General features: G+C 31.6%; 2 protein-coding genes across 4 annotated transcripts in view; one reads left to right on the top strand and one right to left on the bottom strand.

Annotated features, from left to right (window-relative positions):
- Positions 1–73: 73 nt before the first annotated feature.
- On the bottom strand, positions 74–24,219 carry LOC148602415 (polyribonucleotide 5'-hydroxyl-kinase Clp1-like). Of its 2 annotated transcripts, none has more exons than XM_088552915.1 (13): positions 23,957–24,219; positions 21,591–21,662; positions 20,589–20,702; positions 19,733–19,858; positions 18,832–18,945; positions 17,461–17,488; positions 14,916–15,086; positions 11,757–11,846; positions 11,121–11,221; positions 10,017–10,167; positions 7,551–7,631; positions 6,293–6,386; positions 74–4,890 (listed from the first exon to the last, which is right to left on the bottom strand). In XM_088552915.1, exons 3-13 carry the CDS (start codon positions 20,688–20,690, stop codon positions 4,776–4,778), a joined length of 1,173 nt encoding a protein of 390 aa, XP_088409041.1. In that variant the 5' UTR covers positions 20,691–20,702; positions 21,591–21,662; positions 23,957–24,219; the 3' UTR covers positions 74–4,775. The 2 variants fall into 2 exon arrangements, with proteins under 2 accessions (XP_088409041.1, XP_088409040.1); XM_088552914.1 differs by lacking the exon at positions 23,957–24,219 and adding an exon at positions 22,591–22,738.
- The window catches only part of LOC148602414 (dnaJ homolog subfamily B member 6-like), a 40,240-nt gene continuing 35,442 nt past the window's right edge, over positions 22,893–27,690 (top strand). For both annotated transcript variants that reach the window (XM_088552926.1, XM_088552917.1), the window contains exon 1: positions 22,893–22,992. The gene's annotated coding sequence lies outside the window, so the exon portion shown is untranslated. The remainder of the gene's footprint in view (positions 22,993–27,690) is intronic.

The following is a 27,690-nucleotide window of genomic DNA, read 5'->3' as shown; positions in this document are numbered from 1 at the left end:
TCCCTTACCCTAGGTCTACCTCATTAAAGGTAAAGGAAAGTCAACAGAAAGTTCTAATAACAAAACAACACTATTTCTGATCTCTTTGTATTCATCAATCATTATCAATTAGAATTCATACATAGGGGCAATTAAGTAGCACTCCAGCTAAGAATCATGCAAAATGTAATATATTGTTGGAAAGCCTACATATTTTTACTTTTGATATCTTGTTTAAAATGCTATAGTAAACAGAAATTAACATTTGTTTTTTTATATAACCCGTGTTCATAGGACATAAAAATTGTATAGAATGCACTGTAGAATTCAATAGTAAGGGAGATAACTCTGTAAATGACACTCAAGTACAAAAGAATCTATTGGTTTTCAATGTTGATTATCTCCTAAGAGCAGGCAGATTTGAATGAATAATTACACATTTTGTAAAATAGACCCACAAAACAACATAATTACAAAAATAAAAATATGTAGCCTTTTTGGGGGTGTATCACATTTTTTCAGATTTTGCTTGATTCTTATGAAGACAGCTACTTAACACACATCATGTACTCAATGAGCAGTAAAGAAATATCAACCAAACTGTAACCATGAAGATTCATAGCAGTCTTAACAACGAAGATGTAGAATGAAAATAGTAGTTTTAAGTTGACAGAATTAAAGATACATGCATGTAATCACTCCAAACTACTTTAACCCCACCTCATTTTTTTGGCGCCTGTCCCAAGTCAGGAATTTCTTGCCTTGTATGCCTTTGTTTTTGTTTTCATCATTTCAAGAAGAATAAGGTATGGTGAATATGTCAGAGACAACAACCCCACCAGAAAGAAAATGTTAGTCTATTTTTATGTTACTTGGGTATAAAGGAGCAACTATTTCGCTGTAACTGTGTATAATGATGTTTTTGGGCCAGTGGCAGCCTGCTCTGTGGTTATTATATGTTACTGAAAAAAAATTATTAAAAAAAATATTTAAATTATGAAACAGAATCTTGTAAATATGGTAGAGATGTCAAAGATGGTATATGTGATGCTAGGGAAAAATTTTGCCTGTTAGGGAAATTCCAACTAGTCACATGACCAATACAGCATGTTTCAATTTCTGTACAATGCAAGAGAATATAAATTAAATGCATAATAACGAGAATAAATACGGTGAATTTGTAAATGAGACAACAACTCCACTGGAATGAAAAATGTCAGCTAAAGGCAACCCATGGGTCTTCAATGAGTGACAAAGAAACCCTCACACCACAGGCAGACTGATTCTGACCTAAAAACAACATTATACACAGAAACAAGGAAATAGTTGCCCTAATATATTCCAGCAACATAAAAAATAAACTGAAAGCGAAAATGAAACAATACATACAAAGGCCAGAAATTCCTAGCTTTAGACAGATGCAAGAAGAATTTAAGGATAGATATACATGTATAGTTATACATATTTTAAGAATCAGACAGATCTCATAGGTGATAGTGATACACATTTTAAAAATCAGGCAAAGTTCAAGTATATTCAATAAACTTAAAAAACACACATAGATTTTTCCCTTAATAAAGTAATGAACTTTCTGATGAGATTAATTCAGAAAAAAGTGTTATACACTTACAACAATACAAAAAAAACAAGCTTAAAAAATCAACAAAAATAAAATCAGAAGTCCCACTGTGTACGTTTCTATTTTTAAAGGGTATAAAATGTTAAGTGTCAGTCCCTGTTAGACAAAATTTTCCATACTATGCTGGAGCATTGAGTTACAATTTCATTAAAATGCACTGAAAATGATTATTTCAAGTGCAGACAACTCTGTCAAAAATCTCATTTTTCTAAGATTCTACTGAAAAATTACTTACCAAATCCAGTGATGCAGAGATCAAATAATGGTCTTTTCAAATAGAGAAAGTATCCTTGAGTGATATAACATTGTCAGATTGATTTTGACATGCCTGGCTTTTGGTTTTTCCCATATAGCCTGATTCTTACAAATAATTAAACTTAAAATGAAAAAAGATAACTAAATGAAATCAGTACCCAACAAATTTACTATCAAGAAACCCATAAAAAAAATGTCATACTACATGTACTTGTAGTTAAATGCTATACTCAAGATTAATTAAAAAATAAAAATACAATCAATATTTCCAGGTATTCACAATGATTCTTTCTTCAGAATAAAAACATACAAGTAACTCAGTTTTCTACTTTCTTTCATCCTTCTTCTTCCAATTCAATCATTCAACAACTCTTATACAAGTCGAACAATAAAGCTGCCTTCAAAAGATTCCACTAGAAATCACTGCCTGCATTAATTTAATTATTTAAGAATAGCTCTACATGTAGTTATACATTTTTAAAGAATCAGGCAAAGGTAATAGTGATACACATTTTTAAAGAATCAGGCAAAGGTAATAGTGATACACATTTTAAGAATCAGGCAAAGGTAATAGTGATACACATTTTAAGAATCAGGCAAAGTTCAATAACCTTTAAGAACAACTCCTGTACACTTTAAATTGAAGGTCTGGGTTGGATATAGAAAGATTTTAGTATTCAACTTCAGTTAAAATACATTGCAAAACTTCCTCACCATTTTATTTTCAATTATGCCTATCTCATTTTGACAAACTTTTCAAGCACTATTTTTATGTGTCAAGAGTATTTTCTAGTTTTGTTAAATGCATTTCATCTATGATAAGTTCTGCAAAATGTTTCTGTGTATCACCATCTGCCTGATTCTTGCAAGGAAAATACAATAAATTTAAAATTATCTAAAGAGAATCTGTCATTGTTTTTCAAATAGAACTGTTAAATTATGATTTGAAGTCTATCTAATTATACAACTCGGCCCAAAAAGCTTGTGAATTTAGAGTTTGAAAAGTATATAAATTAGCTTAAAATTTAACTCTGCTTCTAAGTTATTGTAAATATTTCATAATTTGCGAAGATGAGCAGTTTAAAAAAGAAACATGCAATCATCTCATACTGTTAACTCTAAGTCAAACCTTCTCTAGTAGTTTTGTAGTAATTACAAATGTTGGAGTGATGATTTATCAATTCAAGTTTTTACAAAACAGTTCTAATTGAATGCCTGTATTAGAGTAATTGCTGCAATATAATTCTTGGTCCAGAAACTTCTTTTGACGTAATATTTTATAACTTGTTATGTAGAATGTTAAAAATTAGATATTTCATCCATTTTGCACTGTTTTCTACAAAATTGTAAAAAAAAACTGTTATTAATTTTAAAAGGTTGTGCATGTAAAAATCAGGCAGATCCTATGATATGGGTGGCACAAGGGAAATTTTTATCCCACTGAATTATTTGTTCAAACATAATGTATAAATCATCATTGCAGTTAATCCAAAACCAACATTAAGGAGGTAGGCAACTCCTACAAATCATTTGAACACTTGTATTCAGCATTTTACATCAACCTCATGTTAGCATCAAAGTAACTTGGATTGATTTCTTTCTGTTTCAAATGAAAGCTTGATATGCTTTGGTGAAATTGAATATGATACAAACATATCACTGATTTCAAGAGTTATGTCCCACACCCTAGATCTATCTCCTTAAACTTTGAGGAAGGATGCATTTGTGATATGAATGGGCGAAATATTTTTGAAAACAAAATTGGTCATGTGCCACCCACTGCCTGGTTTTTGCACAGACACCCTCTTAAAAGTTTGTAATTCTTTAAAAAAAATCAGAGTTGATTTGTTGTTTTTTATACATATATTATAATCTTATTTGACTCTCAGATTAAACATAATCAAATGCAGACAGAACTTTCAGGTTGTACTATTTCATCAAATACTTTCAGGTTGTACTATTTCATCAAATACAGACAGAACTTTCTGGTTGTACTATTTCATCAAATACAGACAAAACTTTCAGGTTGTACTATTTCATCAAATACAGACAGAACTTTCAGGTTGTACTATTTCATCAAATACTTTCTGGTTGTACTATTTCATCAAATACAGACAAAACTTTCAGGTTGTACTATTTCATCAAATACAGACAGAACTTTCTGGTTGTACTATTTCATCAAATACAGACAGAACTTTCAGGTTGTACTATTTCATCAAATACAGACAAAACTTTCAGGTTGTACTATTTCATCAAATACAGACAGAAATTTCTGGTTGTACTATTTTACTTTTTACTATATATATATCATATCTCCTTCATACAATAAATAATTATCAGCCTTTAATATTATTTTTCCAAAGTCAATATTCTTCAACAGACAGTCAGAATCACAATAACATTAGACCTTTACTATACAACACATCTACTGACAGTGTTGCTGAAATCTGCCAGACCTTAGGACCCATGGACCACAATTTTGCCAGGTCTGACAAAAAAATATGTTTGTCAGACCCATTGACTGGCAACTCTTTTTCCAAAAATTCTCATCACATTTACGAAAAAATGGCAAAACTTTAATAGGACTGGCAGATTTCCCCTGTCTATCAGCCAATGTCTGACAGAAAAAAATAAGAATTAAGCAACTCTGTACTGATCAAACTTGATGACTTGGAATACTATGGCAGTTAGATCTTCTTAGGGGGACAACTCTGTAACTCAGTCAATACTCTTAGTTCATTTCAATCCACTTTTTGTTGCAATCCACACAGTTACAACTCCTGGAATCAAATGTCAATTTCCATATCAGCTGATATCAAGTCTATGTTTTTTCTCTCTTTCTCAGATGTCAATATACATATCAGTTGACAGCATGTTTATGTTTTTTCTCACTCTCTCTGTCTCAGATATCAATATCCATGAACTGCATGTCCATCAATAACAGTATAGAAGATGGGAGTTTCTCTGGCGATGGAGAAAGTACAGTACAGGTCTGTTTGTCTGGGTCCATACCAGATCTGGAAAATATGAAATAAAGTCTAATATGGTGTCCTACATAGGCTTTGAGTTTACTGCTTTGGGTAAACAAGTGAAGACCATTGTTATAGACAACTGGATATATTTGTTACACACAGCATTACATATAATCCCTAAGCATACCCAGTGTCACAGGAGCATTTTTAATCCCTTTGTATGCCTCCATGAATTTTTTTTTTAATTTTGATTTTTTGTACTATTAGACCAGTGACCATTTTGGAATGGGGGCCATTTTCAAAATTATTATATGATCTATCAAATGCCTGAATAGTGGCCTAGTGTGAACTTTCTTCTACATTTTTTTTATTTCTGACAAATTTTGAAAGTCAGGATTGTGTATGAAATTTCAAAAATGTTTAAACACATCTGCACATGGCACCCTATTTTTGTGCAAATTTCCCTTAAAATCCATTTGGCCATATCAAATGAGTTCTGCTGACAACAGGGCATTAGACAAAGGAAGAATTATAAAAAAAGAAGTAAAAACAATATGTTTACCAACTTCATTGGGGAAAGTAATTATTAAGGAGATTTGTTATGTCAAATACTGGTTTTTACCATGTTATAGTGTAACAGATTTATTGTATTGATGACAACAGCTTTAAAATTGTATAGCCAAATAAGTTTTGAAATAATTCATGGATGCTCCTGTTTAGGCCTGTGATTTAATTCATGTCCATGATTCTTTTTTATTTACATAATAAATGATATGATAAATTTGATATCCAAGGTTTAAAAAAGCTCTCAAGGATGTTTAATGGAGATATTGTTGGTGAAATGTTATATTTAAATATTATCTATAGATTTCATATGGAGTTAAATTGGAGTGTTGCAAAATTTCAATTCAGGTCATTTAATTTCAGTAATAAGCTTCAGCAAGTTTGTCATGATGTGGAAATAAAACAAGCATCTTGAGAGTATTACATGGCTGGAAGAAATTTCTAACATAGAGAACAACGTAAATCTCATACAAAATGTTATAAGTCCAAGGGAAGTAGCTCAGCAAAACATTAATGGACCAGAACAAAAATTTGATCTGTACCTTGCCATGGTTAAGCAATCTACCAAATATCAAACAAATATCTACAAGCATGATGAATAAAAGTGCGAAAGACAGAGATATTGCAAAAATATTCTAAGCCCAAGGGCCTTAACTCAGAAAAAAAATAAATGAAGTGGAAAAGACTTGAACTTTAACTTGACTTGGTAAAGTGCTGTACTAAATATCAAATGAATATCTGCAATCATGACCAAAAAAAGAGCAGAAACTGATTTGCCCAACTGATGGACTGAAGGACAAAGTGCAAACCTTGCGAAAGTCACCGGTAGGGAACTAATGACCAGAGTTATAAATGATAATATAAATCGAACTTAAATACTTACATAACAACATGGCCATACACATTACATTCTAAGACATTGTCTTCTACAGATTTTGCTGTACTGACACTGAAAACATGGTGGAGTATGTTGGTACCTGGTAAAAAAAAGAGGTTAAAGTTATAAGTTTACAAAAAAAGAAACTTCATTGTTCAGCACTTCGTGATTCAAATAATCCCAAACAAACTGACACTTTGATCATTAAAGTCTTAATATTTGGTCTGTTACACATTGGAAATTAAATCAAAAGGAATTCTTATACTCAATAACCTGGTTTGGACACGTTTTATAAACAGATTCAGTGTTTATAAGTGTAAACTGCTGCAAACCAGGTTATTTCGTATAAGCTGTTCAAAAATCAGAACATTCCTAAATTAAATTTGTCATCATCAACGATATACAGGAAATCATGCGATATACAAGAAGCTGAAATATCTTTCTGATTAATCAGAAAGCTTCCAGGTATTTTCTTACAGACATAATTTTATCAAGCTAATAAAAAAAAAACGGAAATAAATTTACAGTAAGAAAGAAAAAGAATGCTAAAATCTGGATTTGGAAAAATTGGGTTTCAAATTTTGATTGAAAAAAGAACTATTTTGATCTTAAAAAACTAAAATATACTGTCAAATAAATGGGTCATAGTTTTCTTTTCCTCTTTTGTCCCTGGATTACATTCTTTTGATTACCACTATAACCTTGGTTCCCTTGATTACTCTCAAACATCTAATATAATTTTCTTACAAAAGAGTTTTTATTTTGCTTTTGTTTTGTTTTGTTTTTTTTTGTGTGTTTCTTTTTTATTTGGGGGTGCATATTAAACTTGTAAAAGTGACTACTCATAAAGGGCTATAACTATGGTCAGGCATTATATGTAGATGGCATGAAGATAATTATAGTTTCAATTATTTACATCTTATAAGTACTAGTTCTCCTAATCTGTTCAATGAATTTTCATGAAATTTTAAAGGGAATTTACACATATAATTATGCGATACGTGAAATAAGTCAGCAAGGGAAGATAATCCAATATAAAGAATTGAACTGCTTTGAGATGCATGTGAAGTGAAGATTCTCTTTGTGTTAGTTTGCTCACTGTATTATAAGTTCTTGTGGTACAGATTTTTGTCTTAAACTCACTTGTTGTTTTTTTTTTCTACTTCATTCCCTATAATATGTTAAACCTTTGTCATGTATTACATTATTTTCATCACTCGATGATTAAAACAAATTTGAAGATGAAAAGAATTTTAAGCATTACCTGGTTGAAGAGGGACCAGTTTAGTTTTATTGTCTTGTGTCTTCATCCCTAATGGTAACATAGAATCTGGTAAGGCAGGAGCTGTAAAAGAAATTAGTATGGTCAATACAAATAAAAATATTAAGATGTTGGACAACACCCAAAATTGCTTACAACATATGCCTATCTACATATACGTGTATCTATTGGGAGTTGAAATAATTGCAATAAAATTGGAACAAACAGAAAGACCAAGATTACAGTATACCACCAACTCACTGAGTTAAGATCTAATTTTTCAGTTTATACACTCGATATATGCAACAATAAAAGTCTGTGGTTATGTTAAAGTGTTGTGACCACAGGAGAGATGTTTACCATTGCTAAAAATGTAACAAAATCAGAGCCACAAAGTCAGCAGCAAGTAAAATGTGCATTCATTAATTTGTACTTCCAAAATTATTTTTAAAAGAATCATTGTATTTAAATGTATAAACTGGATGTTAAACTACTGATTTCAAAAATATAAAAAATAAATTTCTCATCTGGGCAAGATAGATTATTTTCCATAAACTAACTTTGTACTGTGACATCATTAATTGGTCCGCAGTCTGCAATTTGAATAATTTTAAACTACATAAGTCTTTGCTGAAGTGGAAAACCCTAATTTTGACTTTAATGGAATAGAAATTAAATTATAAGGATTGTGTTGAATTTTTGACTAAGTTATACTAGCATAACCAACTTTTGAGTAGTTTACGCATCGTTGGTTGTTTTGCAACAAAGTAAATCAATAGTTGAACAATATCAAACATCACACACTTGCAATGTTTTATCATTTCACCACAAAGCATTTGGTCTTTGAATTTTTCAACCCCACATAAAATTTATTCACAATTATTAATTACTTACAAATACTTTGTAAGAGTAATTATTTCTACACTATTTAAATCATACATTTTCCTTTAAAAAAAGCAATTTTTTATTTCAATAAATAAATTCCAGCATGGACATCAGATTTACCAAACACTTTCAATTTGAAGTATTTTCTTGGTGAAATTGGTGAAATAAATGCTCTTCATTCTTGTTTATGTAATGATAAAATATTGATTGAACAATAAATATTTTGACTTGACGGTTTTTCAAAAGGAACAAACACAGAACATGTTTGTGTGTTTACAAGAATTGGATTTTGTAGATGCATCTTTCACGATCATAAAAAAGTCTTTTCAATCTTTAATTGATGACAAGACTAGATCTTTCTTTTTGTTTGCAGAAATGAAAGATTTTTATTCAGCTGAATATTGCATTAACAGATTTTAAAAATTTTATTGAATAATGAAAAAGAATTACATTGGGACTATATTTTGTGTAATGATCTATAAATAGAAGGGAAGTATCTGATAGGCTAGAGACATAATATAACTATTATCCTTTCAGGATCAAAACCTAAAAAACTGGTTGTTGTTGAATTAACTAAGGTGAAATACTTGAGAAATAACCAAACTGTTGTTTTTTATTTTTTTTTTTACCTTGCTGTATAACAAAAAACATCTTAAAGCTGAATGAACACCTTAACCACTTTACTGAAACAAATTCTGGCTTGGAAAAAATTGCATTAGCCTTAATCAAAATAAATAACTAAAAAAATGTTTTGTGCTTAAATCACTACAATAGATAGGGTTATTTTGGTGGCTTTCTTTGTTAATATGCATGTTTAATTTTGTTGTGTTTTATTTTGGTGCAATCAAAATGATAAATGTTTTATTATTAGTTATCACAGTGATAAAAAAACATCTTTTATTATCCTATCCTAAACAGAATGTTTACTAATATGACTGTTATTGTTGTTAAATTAATGAGAAAGCAATCAATTCATCACAACGATAATTGAGTTATATTTTTGCAAAAAAAGTTGTCAAAAGAATTAAAAATATGAAGCAAAAAATGCTCACTTATGAATCTTGTTACTATTGTTGCCAGTAAATGTGTTTTTTTGTAAAATAAATCCTTAAAATTGTCAGGTTTTCACATTACTTGCTTTTATCCATACCTCCTAGTACACAGATATATATTGGCTGTCAAAATGTTCACAAATGAAATATTTTGATGTGTTTGATATTAGCAATTTTAAGATTGATTGATTGATTGATTGTTGGGGTTTAACGCCCAAGCGGCAATATTTCAGCTATATTCAGGCGATGAACATGAAAGGGATGATAAAATGATCACGAAATGATGATGATGAAATGAAAAAAGGGATGGGACAGAAGGATAATAGGGTTGATAAATTTTGATTGCCTTAAGATAAAAGGGAAGGAGGGGCACTTTTAAGAGAAGCACTAAATAAACCAATAACTACCAATAAAATATCTAAATTTACAGTAATCCAAATAAACATGAAACTTTTATCCAAATTTGATTGTTATGAGAATGAGGCATTGTGGCCTTGTTTTGATACATTTGTTGTTATTTTCAATATCCTACCTCCAATTTTGAAGAGTTTAATATCATTATAGCTGACTTCAGTAGGATGAGGGAAGAAAGAATCGTCACCGTTTTTCTTTGGTCCATAGAAGTATTCCCGGACTCTGAGATCTCTGAAATCACTTCTTTGGTGTTGATTTCTCTCAACAACCTACAAATTATTTCGAAATGGAGATATTTAAAAGTACTGGTCAATTTAGTAGACATGCATGAATCACCTTCTGTCTGATTTCTACATAGATCATTCTATAGTTCAATCTAAAACCATGCCAAGGGTGATTAATCACCTTTTTAACATTTAATTTTAAGTGGCCTAGACGTAATTAATTGACCCTTTACTAGTAAACAATCCTGGCAATGTATGTTTCTCTACTAGTAAACAATCCTGGCAATGTATGTTTCTCTAGGAAAACAGCATACTATGCATACAGTATTGCTTAGTCATATTGTAAAAATTGTGACCTAATTTTGGAAAGGAATTTTCATGTACTTTTTCAAAATAGAAAATTAAAACTAAAATTTAGCTGTAATTAGTGAGTAAATAAAACAACATGTATGGCAGATACTTTTATAGATTACGCATTGCATGGTGAATCATATTACAACTTACCCTACCAGATTTAAAATACAACTTACCCTTTCAGATTTTTATAACAACTTAATCTATCAGATTTATATAACAAATTACTCTATCAGATTTATATAACAACTTACTCTACCAGATTTATATAGCAACTTACTCTACCAGATTTATATAGAAACTTACCCTACCAGATTTATATAACAACTTAATCTATCAGATTTATATAACAACTTAATCTATCAGATTTATATAACAAATTACTCTATCAGATTTATATAACAACTTACTCTACCAGATTTATATAGCAACTTACTCTACCAGATTTATATAGAAACATACCCTACCAGATTTATATAACAACTTAATCTATCAGATTTATATAACAACTTAATCTATCAGATTTATATAACAAATTACTCTATCAGATTTATATAACAACTTACCCTACCAGATTTATATAGCAACTTACTCTACCAGATTTATATAGCAACTTACCCTACTAGATTTATATAACAACTTACCCCACCAGATTTTGGTAAGAGCACTACATTGACAAAATCAGGCATGTCCCTTTTTAATTCACTGTAAAGTCTCTCTTGTCCGAGGACCAGGATGACATCAACTGGAAATGACATGTGAGATTAAATACAAAAAACACAGATGAGTTGGTTATAATCATGATAATAAATTATGAATTTGGTAACAATAATATGACCACATGGGCTGAAGAATGCCAGAATTAAAATAAGGACTGACTGTTATATTTATTCGGCCTATGAAGAAATAACCTCAATGCCTCTGGTGCACACTAAATAACCTGAATAGCAGTTTATTTCAAGTGTGCACCACAGACACTGAGGTTATTTCAAACCGACTGCAAAAATATAAGAGTCATTCCTTATATTTTAATTTTAGTATAAAAATTCATCTTGTAAATCATTGAAAAAGGTTGATGATGTCACTGTCATATACAAAATTTGGTCTATGAGATGATGGACAAAATTTTTTATCCAATCAGAAAGCACGTTACTTCTGAATTAAATTATTTGTGTTCATGATTAAATGAAAGAGTAATCCAGGGAACCAAGGTTATAGCCGTAATCAAAAAGAATATATACATATGAATAATCAAAACACCAAAAGTTTAGAACACATACCTTCAAAAGATCCTGCAATATGTTTCAGAGAATCGTATCCTGCTCCTTTAATCCAACCCCCTGTGTTTACAATACAACCACTTGTATTGCCTAAAACAAATTACACAGAGTTACTTCCCTTTGATTTTAATTACTCTCGATAACCCAGAGTAAGACAAGTCTTAGTTTAGCATTTTTAAACTTTTGTTGAACTGTTTTAACCTACTATTTCATTTGATATGCTTGTACCAAGTAAGAACCAGCTACTCCATGAAATTTTTATTGTCAGATTCAATAAGGACTTGACTATGGATCGTTGTCAGTTTCAATGAGGACTTGACTATGGATCGGTGTCAGATTCAATGAGGACTTGACTATGGATCGGTGTCAGTTTCAATGAAGACTAGACTATGGATCGGTGTCAGATTCAATGAGGACTTGACTATGGATCGGTGTCAGATTCAATGAGGACTTGACTATGGATCGGTGTCAGTTTCAATGAGGACTTGACTATGGATCGGTGTCAGATTCAATGAGGACTTGACTATGGATCGGTGTCAGTTTCAATGAGGACTTGACTATGGATCGGTGTCAGATTCAATGAGGACTTGACTATGGATCGGTGTCAGTTTCAATGAGGACATGACTATGGATCGGTGTCAGATTCAATGAGGACTAGACTATGGATCTGTGTCAGATTCAATCAGGACTTGACTATGGATCGGATTTTTGTTTGGTAATTTTGTTGTAACCCTTATTTAGTGGTAACAATATAAATAGATTTAAATGGTTCAATAATGTTACCATCAGCAAACTCATTGATGTACATCCACAATATGACATAACTTAAGAAAGCATATACTGTGAAAATACTTTTGTTCATGGGTTCCAATTTTCGTGGTTTAGGGGAAATGATCAGTTGGTGGATTATTTGATTTGTGAATTTGACAACTCTATCATAAAAACGAATGGAAATTTTCCTTTTCATTAGAACCAAATTTTGTGGTTAACCAAACCTACAAAATTCCACGAAAACTGATAGTCTACAAACAATAAAACATTCACAGTACATGTCAAAATATCAAGCAGCTGTGATATGTAGTTGCAATAAGAAAAAACTGGAATTTCATATTAAAAAAAAATTTTTAAAATACTTATCTGAAGACCAGTGGGTGGTCTTGGGCTGACATTTTCATCGCAGTTGTCTCTTTGACAGCTTCACCATACTTATTCTCATTATATTAATTGTCAAACAGGCAGTTGATATAGCCTAACCTGATCCCAATTTTGCTTGTTATTTTATCATTAATATTATCATTTTTTATTTCATTATTTTTAGCCTTTAGATCTTAAATAATATCATTTTAAAAATATTGTGGAAATGAAGGGAACCAGGATTCAGGCTGTAATCAAAAAAAGCAACAAATCCAAGGATATCAACTTGATAAATTTATAAAACCCATTACACTCTAAGATGTCAAGGATAACTTTTTCTATATTTAAAGTTACTCGGAACTTGGTCTTAGTCTAGGATTTCCTTTTATAGAACTCGGTCTAAGTCTAGGATTTCCTTTTATAGAACTCGGTCTTAGTCTAGGATTTCCTTTTATAGAACTCGGTCTAAGTCTAGGATTTCCTTTTATAGAACTCGGTCTTAGTCTAGGATTTCCTTTTATAGAACTCGGTCTTCGTCTAGGATTTCCTTTTATAGAACTTGGTCTTCGTCTAGGATTTCCTTTTATAGAACTCGGTCTTAGTCTAGGATTTCCTTTTATAGAACTTGGTTTACCTAGGATTTCCTTTTATAGAACTTGGTTTTAGTCTAGGATTTCCTTTTATAGAACTCGGTTTTAGTCTAGGATTTCCTTTTATAGAACTTGGTTTTAGTCTAGGATTTCCTTTTATAGAACTCGGTCTTAGTCTAGGATTTCCTTTTATAGAACTCGGTCTAAGTCTAGGATTTCCTTTTATAGAACTCGGTCTTAGTCTAGGATTTCCTTTTATAGAACTCGGTCTTAGTCTAGGATTTCCTTTTATAGAACTCGGTCTTAGTCTAGGATTTCCTTTTATAGAACTCGGTTTAAGTCTAGGATTTCCTTTTATAGAACTCGGTCTTAGTCTAGGATTTCCTTTTATAGAACTTGGTTTAAGTCTAGGATTTCCTTTTATAGAACTCGGTCTTAGTCTAGGATTTCCTTTTATAGAACTCGGTCTTAGTCTAGGATTTCCTTTTATAGAACTTGGTCTTAGTCTAGGATTTCCTTTTATAGAACTCGGTCTAAGTCTAGGATTTCCTTTTATAGAACTTGGTTTAAGTCTAGGATTTCCTTTTATAGAACTTGGTCTTAGTCTAGGATTTCCTTTTATAGAACTTGGTTTAAGTCTAGGATTTTCTTTTATAGAACTTGGTTTTAGTCTAGGATTTCCTTTTATAGAACTTGGTCTTAGTCTAGGATTTCCTTTTATAGAACTTGGTCTTAAGTCTAGGATTTCCTTTTATAGAACTTGGTCTTAGTCTAGGATTTCCTTTTATAGAACTCGGTCTAAGTCTAGGATTTCCTTTTATAGAACTTGGTTTTAGTCTAGGATTTCCTTTTATAGAACTTGGTCTTAGTCTAGGATTTCCTTTTATAGAACTTGGTCTTAGTCTAGGATTTCCTTTTATAGAACTCGGTCTTAGTCTAGGATTTCCTTTTATAGAACTCGGTTTAAGTCTAGGATTTCCTTTTATAGAACTCGGTCTTAGTCTAGGATTTCCTTTTATAGAACTTGGTTTAAGTCTAGGATTTCCTTTTATAGAACTTGGTTTTAGTCTAGGATTTCCTTTTATAGAACTTGGTCTTAGTCTAGGATTTCCTTTTATAGAACTCGGTCTAAGTCTAGGATTTCCTTTTATAGAACTTGGTTTTAGTCTAGGATTTCCTTTTATAGAACTTGGTCTTAGTCTAGGATTTCCTTTTATAGAACTTGGTTTTAGTCTAGGATTTCCTTTTATAGAACTTGATCTTAGTCTAGGATTTCCTTTTATAGAACTTGGTTTTAGTCTAGGATTTCCTTTTATAGAACTTGGTTTTAGTCTAGGATTTCCTTTTATAGAACTTGATCTTAGTCTAGGATTTCCTTTTATAGAACTGTATAATTTCATTCCAAAGTTAATTCCATTCAACGACAATTATTTACATTTTTTAGACTTGTCTGTCTTCAGATTTACACAATCTGCCATCCTGGACACCAATAATTTAAACAGTGGGTAGTTAGATGAAGGACTGGTATGGCCATAATGGAAGATCAGTGGAGCATTCAGACTGTATCCCTCCTCAATATCTGATGGTCTCTCTATCACAGAGGCTCCTACAAACAATAGTGGTACTATCTGAATATAGTACATTTTACAGTGAATAAATGTTAATCACAGAGCCTATGTGGCAGAAAAAAATTATGCAATTACCAGATATAATCATTTTTTTTCATGTTTTATTAGATGTTAGTTTTAGTGCATGTTCAAAGGAAAAAGAAAATATTGTGTTGAACACAAATTACTTTTAAAAACTGAGTGGTATCACTAATGATGTGTTGTTTTTTTTTCCATTTAGGATATACTGCAAATCTATCAATTTTCACTATTTTAGCGCTGGATAGAATGCTGCCGAAAATAATACCCGCAAAATGGATTTTAACACCCTATAACACTAATGATGTGTTGTTTTTTTTTCCATTTAGGTACATTCTGGAGTAAATTTAGAAAAATATTACTTGTTTGAGAGAAATTCTTTAGTTGTGTAAATACATTTATAATGTAATATATTAATCATAGTAACCATATTGGTGGTAAAGTCAATGATATACTGTAAATGTATCAATTTTCACTATTTTAGCCCTGGACAGAATGCTGCCGAAAATAGTACCCGCAAAATGGATTTTAACACCCTATAATACTAACAAGTTTTTGAAACAATGGTTCATTTGACAGAATCCGCGAAAATCAATATGTTTATATGACATCCATCAAAGGCTTTGAACCCTTAGCCATGGTAAAACTTTGATAACCAAATGACCAACTTCATAGACATATAAGCCTCATTTCCTATGTTACAGATAAGTTTTACTCAGTTTTACCAACATCGCAACAGAATTTTGCTTCATAACAGTCAACATTCTGCACAACACAAAGGTTTTGTCTTTTAGAAAATATGAAGAAACTAGTCCTATTAGAATCGAAATGAATCATAGAAACTCCATTATATCATTGTTTTACCACAGGCTGAACATTTATGTTGCTATTTAGACCCTAGCTTTCACTCAGGGTAAACAAATTTAACATAAATGGCCAGCTGTTGGTAAAACAATGATAAAATGGAGTGAAATATTTAACTTTTCTTTGAACATCTAACCTCTAGATGTAACATTTTTATTTCTGATTATTGACTTATATAAAACACATTCTAATACATTTATGACATGCTTCATAGGTCACAGTAAAATGGTGATAGTCAATATGATTCATTATAGGATTAAACAGCTATTTTCGGTCGTGGATGCATGTATGAACAGATCTCGGAGCTCCCAAACTCAATTAATGGCCAAAGGCCGTTCATGTAATGTTTGGGAGTGGAGAGATCCGTTCATACATGCATGAACGACCGGAAATTGCTGTTCAATCCTTATAACTCTATCCGGCAGTCAAAGTTACCCTCTGAGAGCCATTTATATTGATACACCGTGTTTATGTTTACGCTTCAATACACACACATTCCTTTGCACACATATGGGAGTGCGGATGAATATTTACACATAATCAGCAGCATAACGACAGTGAAGGCGGCATTGACGAAGTGTTAGTTGGCATTGAAAAATACGAGATGTAAACAATTCAACAGGAATATAATTATTACGGAAATACAACAAGGAAGAAGGAAAATTACAACAAGGTGTTTTCAAGGGTTCAGTCAGACTCAGTTATAAGTTTCTTTCCCCGAGCTGAAAATTACTCTCTGTAAACAAACTTGACCGGTAAAATCAATGTGCATGTAATAAACTATTCTTACGGCTATATTATGCCGTTCAATTTGTTGCCACACTCTTTCGAACTACAAGGCCGCCATATTGGTTTCATGTTGACTGGCGTTCATGCATGTATGAACTTTCTGGCAAAGACGTTCTCCATCAATCAAAAATGGCTTCAAGCATGAAGAATCTCATGATTAGAATTATAGATCTATGATAGTCTCAACTCAAACATCATAGCTACATGTAAGTTTTGTACAACTTACCATTTTAACAGTAGAATTTTGCTCCACAAATATAACCATTTTGGTAACACATAGGCTATGTCTTTTCATAAACTAGAAGATATGAAGAATCTAGTACTGCATGTGTTACAATCAAAGAGACTCCATTTAAATAATAATTGAATGAGACTCCATTTCATCATTGTTCCACCACAGACTGGCCATTTATGTCATTATTTTACTCCCGCTATTTTTTGGGTTTCAATAAGGCAACATAAATGGCCAGTCTGTGGTAAAAAACAACGATAAAATGGAGTCTCATTTCGTCATTTCTTAAATTTAGTATTTTAGTATAAGATTTAGCTCAGATCATATTTTGTATATTTTATTTATCAATATTTTTATTCAAATTGATTTGCCCTATAACGATTTTAACATTAAACTGTGGTAGTTAATATTTACTATTTTTTTTATAAATTAAGCTATAGTTTACTCACCTATGGTACCAGGAATGGATACTTCGCCCTGAAATAAAAACAAAAACATCACTCTTTTATGCAAATACATACCATTTTTTCCATAGATTACTTCCCCATTTTTTTTTCTATTTTGTCATTAAAGTTTTGACGAATAAATTATATCAGCTAAATGTTTACATTTTCGTGAGTATCAATTTTCATGGGTAAAGGAAAAGACATTTCAAGGGGTACTTGAATTCATGGTTTGTAGGTCAATAATTTTCTTTTAATCGACTATTTCTCTGCTTTTCCTGCAAAATTATTTCTTAAGCCAAACCTGCTTTGATGGATACTAATAACAAGTATTTTGTAAGCATTAATTTAAGTAAAGTAAAAGTTCATGTAAGTCAAAATTTCTTCTGATTTGAAAACTCATGCATCATTACTACATTTGTAAAATGGTAAAATCTACAGTTAATATAATGACACTTTTACCACATCCATAAGCTGTGGTGGGATGGAAATGGTTGATAATAACAAACATCACTCTAAAGATATATTTATGTTTACATTAACATTAAAAAAACTATGATAGCCCTGGTGCTACATGTGCTAATAAGTACTTAACAACTGGTTGTTAAATTAGAAAATAGGGTTTACACGACATCAACTACTCAATGTGACTCTGAGTTGCCTGTCATCCATAAACAAAACTGTTTGTTAAATTCCTGATTTTTTGGTTCCAGACTGCCCACAAAAACCCCAAAAAAGTAAATACCCCATGAATAATAATGAAATCACAGTCACAGATAAATCAAAGGTACTAGTATATCATTCTGACCAATTGATTAAATCCAGTATCACATGACAATCTCTAACCAATGTGGACAGTAAATATTCTAAAAAAAAAAAAACCCAAACCAGTCGACCAGACTGCTACATGTATATTACATGTAAAAAGTTAACAAATACAGAACACAGTTTTTTTTTATAAAGAAAAATAAAAAATCAGTTACAATCAAAATCAAGTAAAAAGACAAAAAAAAAATAGAAAAATAAAAACTGGAACATGATTTTCATTTATTTGGAAAAAAACACCAGAAAAATATATCTGACTTAGATTTTATATGTTCAGAATGAAAAATATGGAAATAAATAACCTACCATAGATCATATAGAAAAAGGTTTTTGTATGATTTTTGAAAACATATTTTTTCAAATGCACAAAAACATGTATTTCTAAATCAATCTGAAACCTATGTTTCCATTAATTTAAACATGAAAATCATGTGTTGCAATTCTTCCTAAATATTTATCAACTTTTGATAATAAGTCATGTTTCACTCTGACTGGCAGAACTTTGAATATTATAAGTACATTTCAAATAGACAATTATTGTAAAATACATACCTGACCAACATCCAGATCTACATAAACTGGTGCCCTGCCTAACCGTGCAGCATAATTTAACAGCAGTCTACACACTGTACTTTTACCAACATCAGTTGGACCAACCACCATCACCTAAATTATTGAACATAAAGAAATACCATGATGGAGATGATATCTACACTCTTAACAAGTACTGATTCAGTTACCATGTGGTTCTAATTATTTGAATCTTGTTTGAGAATGGAAAACTTGCATATCATTAACAATGTACTGTATATATCATTAATAATGTACTGTAAATTTCATTAACAGTTTACTGAATATATTATTAACAGTGTACTGTATATACATGTATTATTAACAATGTACTGTACATAATATTAAAAATACATGTATAGCATTACCAGTGTACTGTACATATCATTAATAGTGTACTGTATATACATATATCATTAACAATGTACTGTAAATTTCATTAACAGTGTACTGTATACACATTTGTATCATTAACAGTGTACTGTACATATCATTGACAGTGTACTGTATGAGTGGTTTCTGAATAAGGAAATATACATGTATGGTAAGGAATGTCTAAAAGGTCAGAAAAATGATATATTGTTTTATAGAATGGGACAGAGAGGATCTAACTTCGGGAAAATTATGCTGTGCTAAAATAAAAACACCTTTTTAAGAACAGAGGAGCAAAATTTCAAACCCATACAAAAAAAATCAATCATAAAATTAGATATTTAGTAAAAGGTAAATTGAAGGAGCAAATATCAATAAGAAATGTGATACATAAAACAAACATTTTGTAGCCTGTACAGTAAGATACCTTAGCATGAAGGAGTTTCAACACTATTGTCAATCAACACCCGATATAAATAGATCATAAAAAAAGGGTTATACATGTACATACTCTGGGACCTCTTGTTCTTTCTTCCTCTGCTTTCTGTCTCATTTGTTCAAGGGCAGCATGAACATTGACATAAATAGTCATTGGAGTGCTTTCTGCAATGTACGCCACTTCAGTTCTACCCTCTAAGTTCAAAGGTTAAGGTCATCAGCTATAATTGTACATGTTCAGGAATGGGAGATTGCTGCTTTACATCATAACTATGTTCAGTTTTTCAATTATCAACTTGACCCTTTCACTGTTTGCCATCTGAGTTTAGTTAATAACACAAGAAATACAGTACACCCAGAGAGTAAAGATTCTCAAACTCCCACTTGGTGTCACTTTTCAGAGTGACTAATTTAGAACTAAACTTTTTCAATTTTTGGCAAATGTTCATAATTCAATGCCTTTTCTCATGTTATTTAAGTACAGCTCTGCCTTAAAACCAGGCAGAAGCTTATAATTAGTGATTCAACTAAATCCAAAAATCTTTTGATTGGAAATCTTTCATAGTCCTCATAGAAACTGTATAAGTTTGACAATAAGAGTGCAAATGAAAGTTGGCCACTGGACTTTGGTATGACTTTGAAGTTTGACTTTTGGCTAGGTTCTACTTTAGAAAAGTACAGGAAAATTTCCTGCCAGAAATTTTACACTATGACCACTTGACCAGTAAAACTTTACTTCATGATGTACAGCAGATCAAAAGAAATGAACGTAAGAAGAGTTTTTTTAAAGACGCAACAAATGTATTTGAACAGTTTCATTGATTACCTTAAGACATGGTAAATCACCCCTGCCTAGTTTTTAGACAGAATCATACTTACGTTACATGTATTATATCTCTGCACTTGATTAATAGACAACAAAAGGATATTTTAACCAGACAACCTTGCCAGGTATATACCGCCACTTTAGAACATGATTCAAATAAATATTTCTTTCCTTTCGTCAATTCTGAACCAAACAATTCAGCCATGCCATCCAGCAACTAAAAAATATAACAACATCTATCATTTACAAGTGTGTGTGGTTTTTTTTAATTTAAAACCATGCAATCATTGAAAAACAAAATATCGAATCCTGATATCATAAAAAAAAAAAAGCTTTTACAATAAAAATTTACACAGTGTGTAAACAGATGGTAGCAGTAAATACATTTGTGTAGTTTGACAATATAGGCCGGCCAATCACAGCAAGATTTGTGACATTTATTATTCAAGTTTAGCTTTACTTACTACTGTTATACATGTACGTGTATGAGGGGCCATTTTCAGGATTTTTCAAGAGTATTAACAATTTGAAGGGGTAATTTGTTAAGAAAACTTATAGTTTGCTATGAGATGAAAAGGTCATTTCCTGCCAGAAAGGGCAAATGGCCAATGGCTCCTTTCCTTCCTAAACCCTGACTTGTGTATTTTCTAAAATGATATACTTGTAGATGTCATGCAATAAATTGTTCAAGGAGGTAGACCTAGGGTAAGGACACAACTCTTACAAAATCATTGGAATGTTTGTGTTCACCATTCAATCTCATGTAAGCATCAAAGTAACTCTGACGGATTTCATTCTGTTTCAAAAAAAAGCTTAAAACGCTTTGGTGAAACTAAATATGATACAAACAGATACATGTAACTGATTTCAAGAGTTATGTCCCTTAAATATGTCCTTAAATAAGGTAAGAAACCTAATGTACAGAATGTATGCCTTGTCCTGTTTTTGTTTGTGTATCTTGCATGCTTAATCAACATCAAACTGATATAATACATCTAGATGTACACTTGTATATACTATTGAACTGCAGATAAATGATTCTGATTACAAGTACATGTACATTTTTGTAAGTCAAGTTTTCTAAGTTCAAAAGTTATTATCATACCTCTAAAGTTGCTGTTGCTCTAGCCTCTACCTCAAATCTCAATTCCTGATCCTTTTCCAACTTGTATTCCTCCTGAAATAGTTGGAAATACAAAATGTAGAAATGCAAGATAATGTACATGTTCATTTGTACTTTTGGAATGAAAATGTTAGCAGATACATAATTTTTCACAGGAATTATGAAATTTTCTGTTAGATTCTGGTTTTCAAAATTGTGTCTGCTACTGATTCCTTTCAAAAAGTAACAAGCTACACTCAGTATAATCTCGAGCCACTTCACACGTATTAGGAATCAAAGTGTCAACAAAGCAGGGTCTTTCCTAAAAAAATTATCAAAACTTCAACAAAAAATGTAATTTTTGTAGCTAATATGGTATCAGCATACAGAAAAATGACTCCGGTATTGAACTAGGTAGGTGTGACATTCACGATTTTAACTTGAAAGTCATTAGAATCGGTAGATGGGCAGCACTCAGAGGTACCGCTGAATCTCCAATTTTCATATGGCACATAGTTCTGACCCAAACCCGACATACATCGTATCAATACATGTATCAAAATAAAAAAGAGGAAGGTTGCAGGGTTTGAAAAAATTCGAACTAAAATATTTAGAAATGGTGACTCCACATGGTTGAGTGGAGACACTGGGAGTCAAGTGTGTTAGATGAAGACACTGTGATTCAGGCGGCCAAATCAGAAAACAACTCTGAACACTGAATCCCAAAATCAAGATTGAATGTTGTTGAGTAAATATATAATCGAAATCGTTAATAAAAAATGAAAATCTTTGAAAATGTTATCAGCATTTAAATTACTTGGGTTCGATCTGGGTAGAACATAATGCACGATTTAAACTCGAAAACATTAGAACGTCTGGAGGATTTTTAACGTCCGATAACTATTGGTCTCTGACTCTGTTATCAGATCATTTTTTAACGGGCTAATAGCTGTCAGTCTGGTCAAATGAGGCGGACGATCGCAAGATAAGAAAATAGAATTACTTGATCACTCTTTTCTTCAGCCATCTTGAAGCAATGTTAGAAATCTATTGTACACAACTAAAAAATACAAAATGTTGTAAAATCTTATGTCAGTGCTAAATTTTCATGGACGCCGCCATCTTTAAAATTAATCTCTAAGTTTAACCAAAATATTTTTCTTTACATATGAAGAGTGTATTTTTGAAATTAAATGCCAAAATCAAATTTATAAACAACAATTATTTCAAGTTATACCAAAATCATACATTGGTCAACAATTTAAGAAGTTTTTATAACCTCCAAGTCATTCAAAATCCTCTAAACGTTTATTCAAAGTGCAAATTTGATACACTGAAAAAGTTCGACTTAAACGTTTCTATTACACTGATTTGTCCTACTTTCAGATGCAGCAGTATCAAAGTGGTGAGTTTTGTTAGTGTTTTGTTGTTATTTTTGTCATGATGTCAAAAGAATGACTGATGACTGTATTAGTAAAACTCAAATTTAAAGCAACAAAATCCAATGTATTAAGTTTAAGTTTTCTAGATTGTTCTTGAAATTACGAAAATGACAATGCCAATGGTCAATGACAATGCATTACTTTCATTTTCACCTGGGACGGTGTCAGTAGAACTCAATGTACATGTATACAGTCATGACAGTGTTGAATATACAGTGTACATTGTTCCTGATTGTAGGCTGTCTTATTTTACTACATCATGTTCTTTTGACATTCAGTATGTTTCAGTACTCAAATCAAACTGTCCTATTCAAACTATTCTACGATATTGGTACCGTAAGGATAGAGTAATACTTGAAATCGTACCAAAATGTAATCAGAATCGTGCTATGGAATGACAGTCAAACCACTCTATGTTGGCTTACTGCTGAATAGCAATTACCAGTTTTTGAGTCAGCAAGATTTTACAAAGGAGTATCAGTGGAAGTATTGTTTGACAGATTCAAACCAAGCATTTATGTTATTAAGAGAAGTGACAAATATGAAGCTATTATACAGGGATTGATTTCCCCATTTTTTACCACTTGCTAAAAAAGCAAGTGCTAATTTTTTCTACATGCTAAAATAAATTGTCACCTGCTAAATTGTTTAATATGTAGTAATATTAAACAATTTAAACAGCTAAAATACAAAATACAACAAGCAACTATTGGTTATGGCCATAAGGGACAGTATTTGGCCTCTGATTTCTGCCCATTATACCATCAGCATGTAACAAATGGCCTTGACCTTTCAAGGCCGTTTAATTTTCTTGTGTATTACCCAGTCAGTAAAATGCTTTAAGGCAGGATAAATAACCCTCGTATCAAGCGTTCTAATAATCCAGATGCTCGAAAGTGAAACTTGGCAATAAAAAAAAACACTCACCAAAATTTGCTGGCATGATGTAGCTTTAACTCACTTAATTGAAATTCCACTCACGTTTAGTGAGTATTTCCAGTAAAATTTGATCCTGTTATAGTCTGATTTCTGGATGAAAGGACCAGAATGGATAACAGATGAATCGAAATCGCTGCAATGGAAGATTGATGAATATACTGCATTCTCAACACAATTCTACATGATCAAGTGTCTACTACTTTAAAGAATTCACAACAAACCAGTACATCTTGTGAAAGTATCAATGAAATTATTGATATCCAACTATATAGATCCTACCAAACACTATAACAGCATACAAATGTACATGTACCAATTTATATACATAAAACACTTAATTATGAGGAAATTAGGTGTACAGGAAATTATTATAGTATCTAAATCAGGGATCCAAGACTTGCAACTAAAAAATTACCTGGATTGTAGATGAAAGTTTGAACAACATATCAGCAAATCACTTGTTAGTAAACACCTGAAATTACATTTTGTACATGTATACAAGGGACAACATGAGCAAAATCTGTTGAGGTGGGAGAATCAATAATATGCCAGATAGTGAATCTGCCAAGTTTCCAGTTCTATTGCCTAGGAAGGATGAATTTTCTGAACTCATAGTATTGGATGCACACCACAGAAATTTTCGTTTGGGACTATAAAGTACGCTTATCTGTCAGTCTATTGGATCCTGTCAGTTCAGCAATCCATACTTCGCAACTGCCTAATATGTCACAAAATATCAGGAATATATCATTTTACTTAAATAATGTATGTCATATCCTTATGACGTTCATAATGTTTTCAGTACCAATACAAGTATGGAAGCAGCCTGATGTTGTTTTTCATTTATAGCACACCCAAGTTTATATTATTGTCCGATTCAAACTATTCTACAATAGTGCCTTTTCTATTCGCTAGATATTTAAGTAACACTCCATCTAATATTCAGGCAAAATGTGATTCATGGCTGAAAAGCTTATTATTATTTTTGATATTTTGTTTAAAATGCTTAAGTAAACAGACAGTAACATGTGGCTTTTCATGTGACCCTTGTTCATAAGAGATATGAATTATATAAAATGTACTGTAGAATTCAAAATTAAGGGAGATAACTATAAATGACACTGAAATACAATAGAAACGGTTTGATTTTAAAAGTGAGTTATAACCTTAGAGCAGACAGATTGGACAAAATAATTATACATTTTATCATGTAGACCTACAAGTACATGTACATTTTGTATAAAGCAACTTACTAACAAAAATAAAAATATGCATGTACATGTATTACAGTATTTGCATGATTCTTTTAAAGACTGCTACTTGAAAACATTTCTTTAGTTTAATCAGTTAGTCTGTTGACTATAGACAGATCTAGAGGTCCTGAGTTCTAATGCCATAGCTGTCTTTGGATGACTTTTCACAACATTTTAAGTCCTGTATAAAAGATGATTTATTTGATAAACATGTATATAAATGTTACATATTAAATAACGAACCCTGTTCATGAATGTTTTAAATAAGGGAACAGGAAAAAGTAAACATTACTGAGACTTGTCACTAGATTCTATGGAAGTAGCTCAAGTTTAATACAACTGCCAAAAAAAAATGGTGTTCGTACATTATGTATATTCAGTGTCGTTTTCTGTTTTATCATTTTCAGTGTTATTGTCTGTAAACATTTGGTTTTCTTGCAATTCCTTTACTTGTCACCAATTGTTATGAAATTATGATATGATTTTAATTAAGTTAAGGAGGGTTCCTTTATAATTTGGAGTTTGTAGCCCCTACCGTTTTAGAATAAGGGGCCAAAAAGGGTAGAAATAGGTGCAATGTTTGTTTTTCTTCTGATTTTGATTATTTCTTTCTCATTGTGTTTCTTATTTAATTCTGGTAATTTACAAATGTATCCAGCAGATTTGAAGCATTTTGTAATGTTTTCGAGTTACAAATGCACATGTATAAGGGGTCAAAAGGGTCACACCCAAAAAATCTACTTTTTTAATTTGGTTTGATGTTAAACTGCCTGCATTTTTTATTCAGATTTTAGATGTCTCTAGTCAAGATTGCAGTAGTTTCACTTTTTGTCCAAGTTATTGTATAAATATGAAGTTTGAATGTACAAATCTTTGTGTTGATGTAATTACATGTGGAAGTATTTGATGGTGATACCTGTGTTTATTTATTAGATTCATGTACAGTAAAGTGATTGCAGACCTTAGTAAATAGAAATTTGTTCATTTATTTGAAAAAAATTAGTTGAAACTAGGCACCCCCAAATTTTGGATCACCCATTTTGTGAAATTGTGTTGTATACTAACAGGGCTGCATATTTGATAGTGGGAACAAGCCACACCCAAAAAATCCACTCTTTTATTTTTGGTCCGATTTCAAAAATTTGCTTAGTAGTTTCCTCATAATAATCACTGCCTGCATTTTGCAGTCAGATTTCAGATATATCTTATGGTTTTTGAGCTGTAAGGGGTCAAAGGGGCCACACCCTAAAAAATCGACTTTTTCATTTATAGTTCACCTGGCCAAAGGCCATGTGAGCTATTGCCATCACTTGGCATCCATTGTCATCATTGTCCGTCGTCGCTGTTAACAATTTTTCGAAACTCTTCTCCTCTGAAACTACTTGACCAATTGGAACCGAACTTAGTATGAATGCTCCTTGAATTATCCTGCATAGAACTGGTATGGGGATTTTTGATCCATTGAAAAACATGGCCACCATTACTAAAAATAGAACATAGGGGTCAGACTAGTTTTTCACATATATCTTCAAAACAGTTAGGTTTAGTCAAATTCTGACATGAGGTAAAAGTGTTCAGCATGATGAGATCTATCTGCGGTCAAATTTTCATTTTAATCTATTAAGCTATGTTGGAGTTATTGCTCTTTTTCAAGGTGTTTTGCTATTTTTAATGTTATTTCTTTCAAAAATCTTCTCCTCTGACACTATCTTACCAATTGAAACAAAACTCTGTGTAAGTGTTCCTTGGGGTATCCTGCATAGAATTGAAGTGGTTTTTTTTTATCCGTTGAAAAACATGGCCACTTTTACTAAAAATAGAACAGGGGTCAGACAGTAGTTTTTCGCATATATATTTCCGCAACCGTTAGGTTTAGCCAAATTCTTTCAATAGCTGAAATGATCCTTATTTTTAGGACTACAAAAAGTCTTCAGGCATAAAATTTGTCAGACGCTTTCTTATAAGAGTTATTGCCCTTGACGGGCAATGCCTTGAAAACTATGATAGATTTAGACTTTCATTTACTGAAATGATCCTTATGATAAGTCCTATCAAAGTTTTCTTGAGTCAAAATTGTTGGACAACTTTTTGTTTAATTTATTGCCCTTGAAAGGCAAAGTTTAACCAGGTGAGCGATTCAGGCTCCTGGGAGCCTCTTGTTGGTCTGATTTCAACAACAAAATTTACTGGATTACTCATTAAAAATCTCTGCCTGCATTTTGCATACAGATTTCAGAATCTGAAATTCAGATATCTCATATGGTTTTCAAGTTTTAAGGGTTAAAGGGGCCATACCTGAAAAAATCAGTTTTTTTTTATTTTGATCGGATTTTGAAAATTTTTAATTGAATTTAAAATTTCATGTTATATAGTGTCTAAACCATTTGTTGTGTTCACAATGAATTGTAAGTCCCTATGCTTAAGTGTGTTAAAAAACTTATATTGTGTCCTGTCCATTGTGGTGTGTCA

Source organism: Perna viridis, chromosome 11 (genome assembly GCF_037379345.1).
Source record: "Perna viridis isolate PV_CMFRI_1.1 ecotype Kerala chromosome 11, ASM3737934v1, whole genome shotgun sequence".
Classification (NCBI taxonomy): domain Eukaryota; kingdom Metazoa; phylum Mollusca; class Bivalvia; order Mytilida; family Mytilidae; genus Perna; species Perna viridis.
The sequence above is the reverse complement of the archived record's forward strand: the minus strand, read 5'-3'. Positions and strand labels throughout refer to the sequence as shown.

Coding starts and splice junctions, on each gene's coding strand:
- LOC148602415 (XM_088552914.1), bottom strand. CDS start 22,614: ATGGCTGAAGAAAAGAGTGATCAA. Junction 11,222..11,756: donor TATTGCAGGATCTTTTGAAG/GTATGTGTTCTA, acceptor TGTCATTTCCAG/TTGATGTCATCCTGGTCCTC. Junction 7,632..10,016: donor TAAACTCTTCAAAATTGGAG/GTAGGATATTGA, acceptor TTTCTTTTACAG/CTCCTGCCTTACCAGATTCT.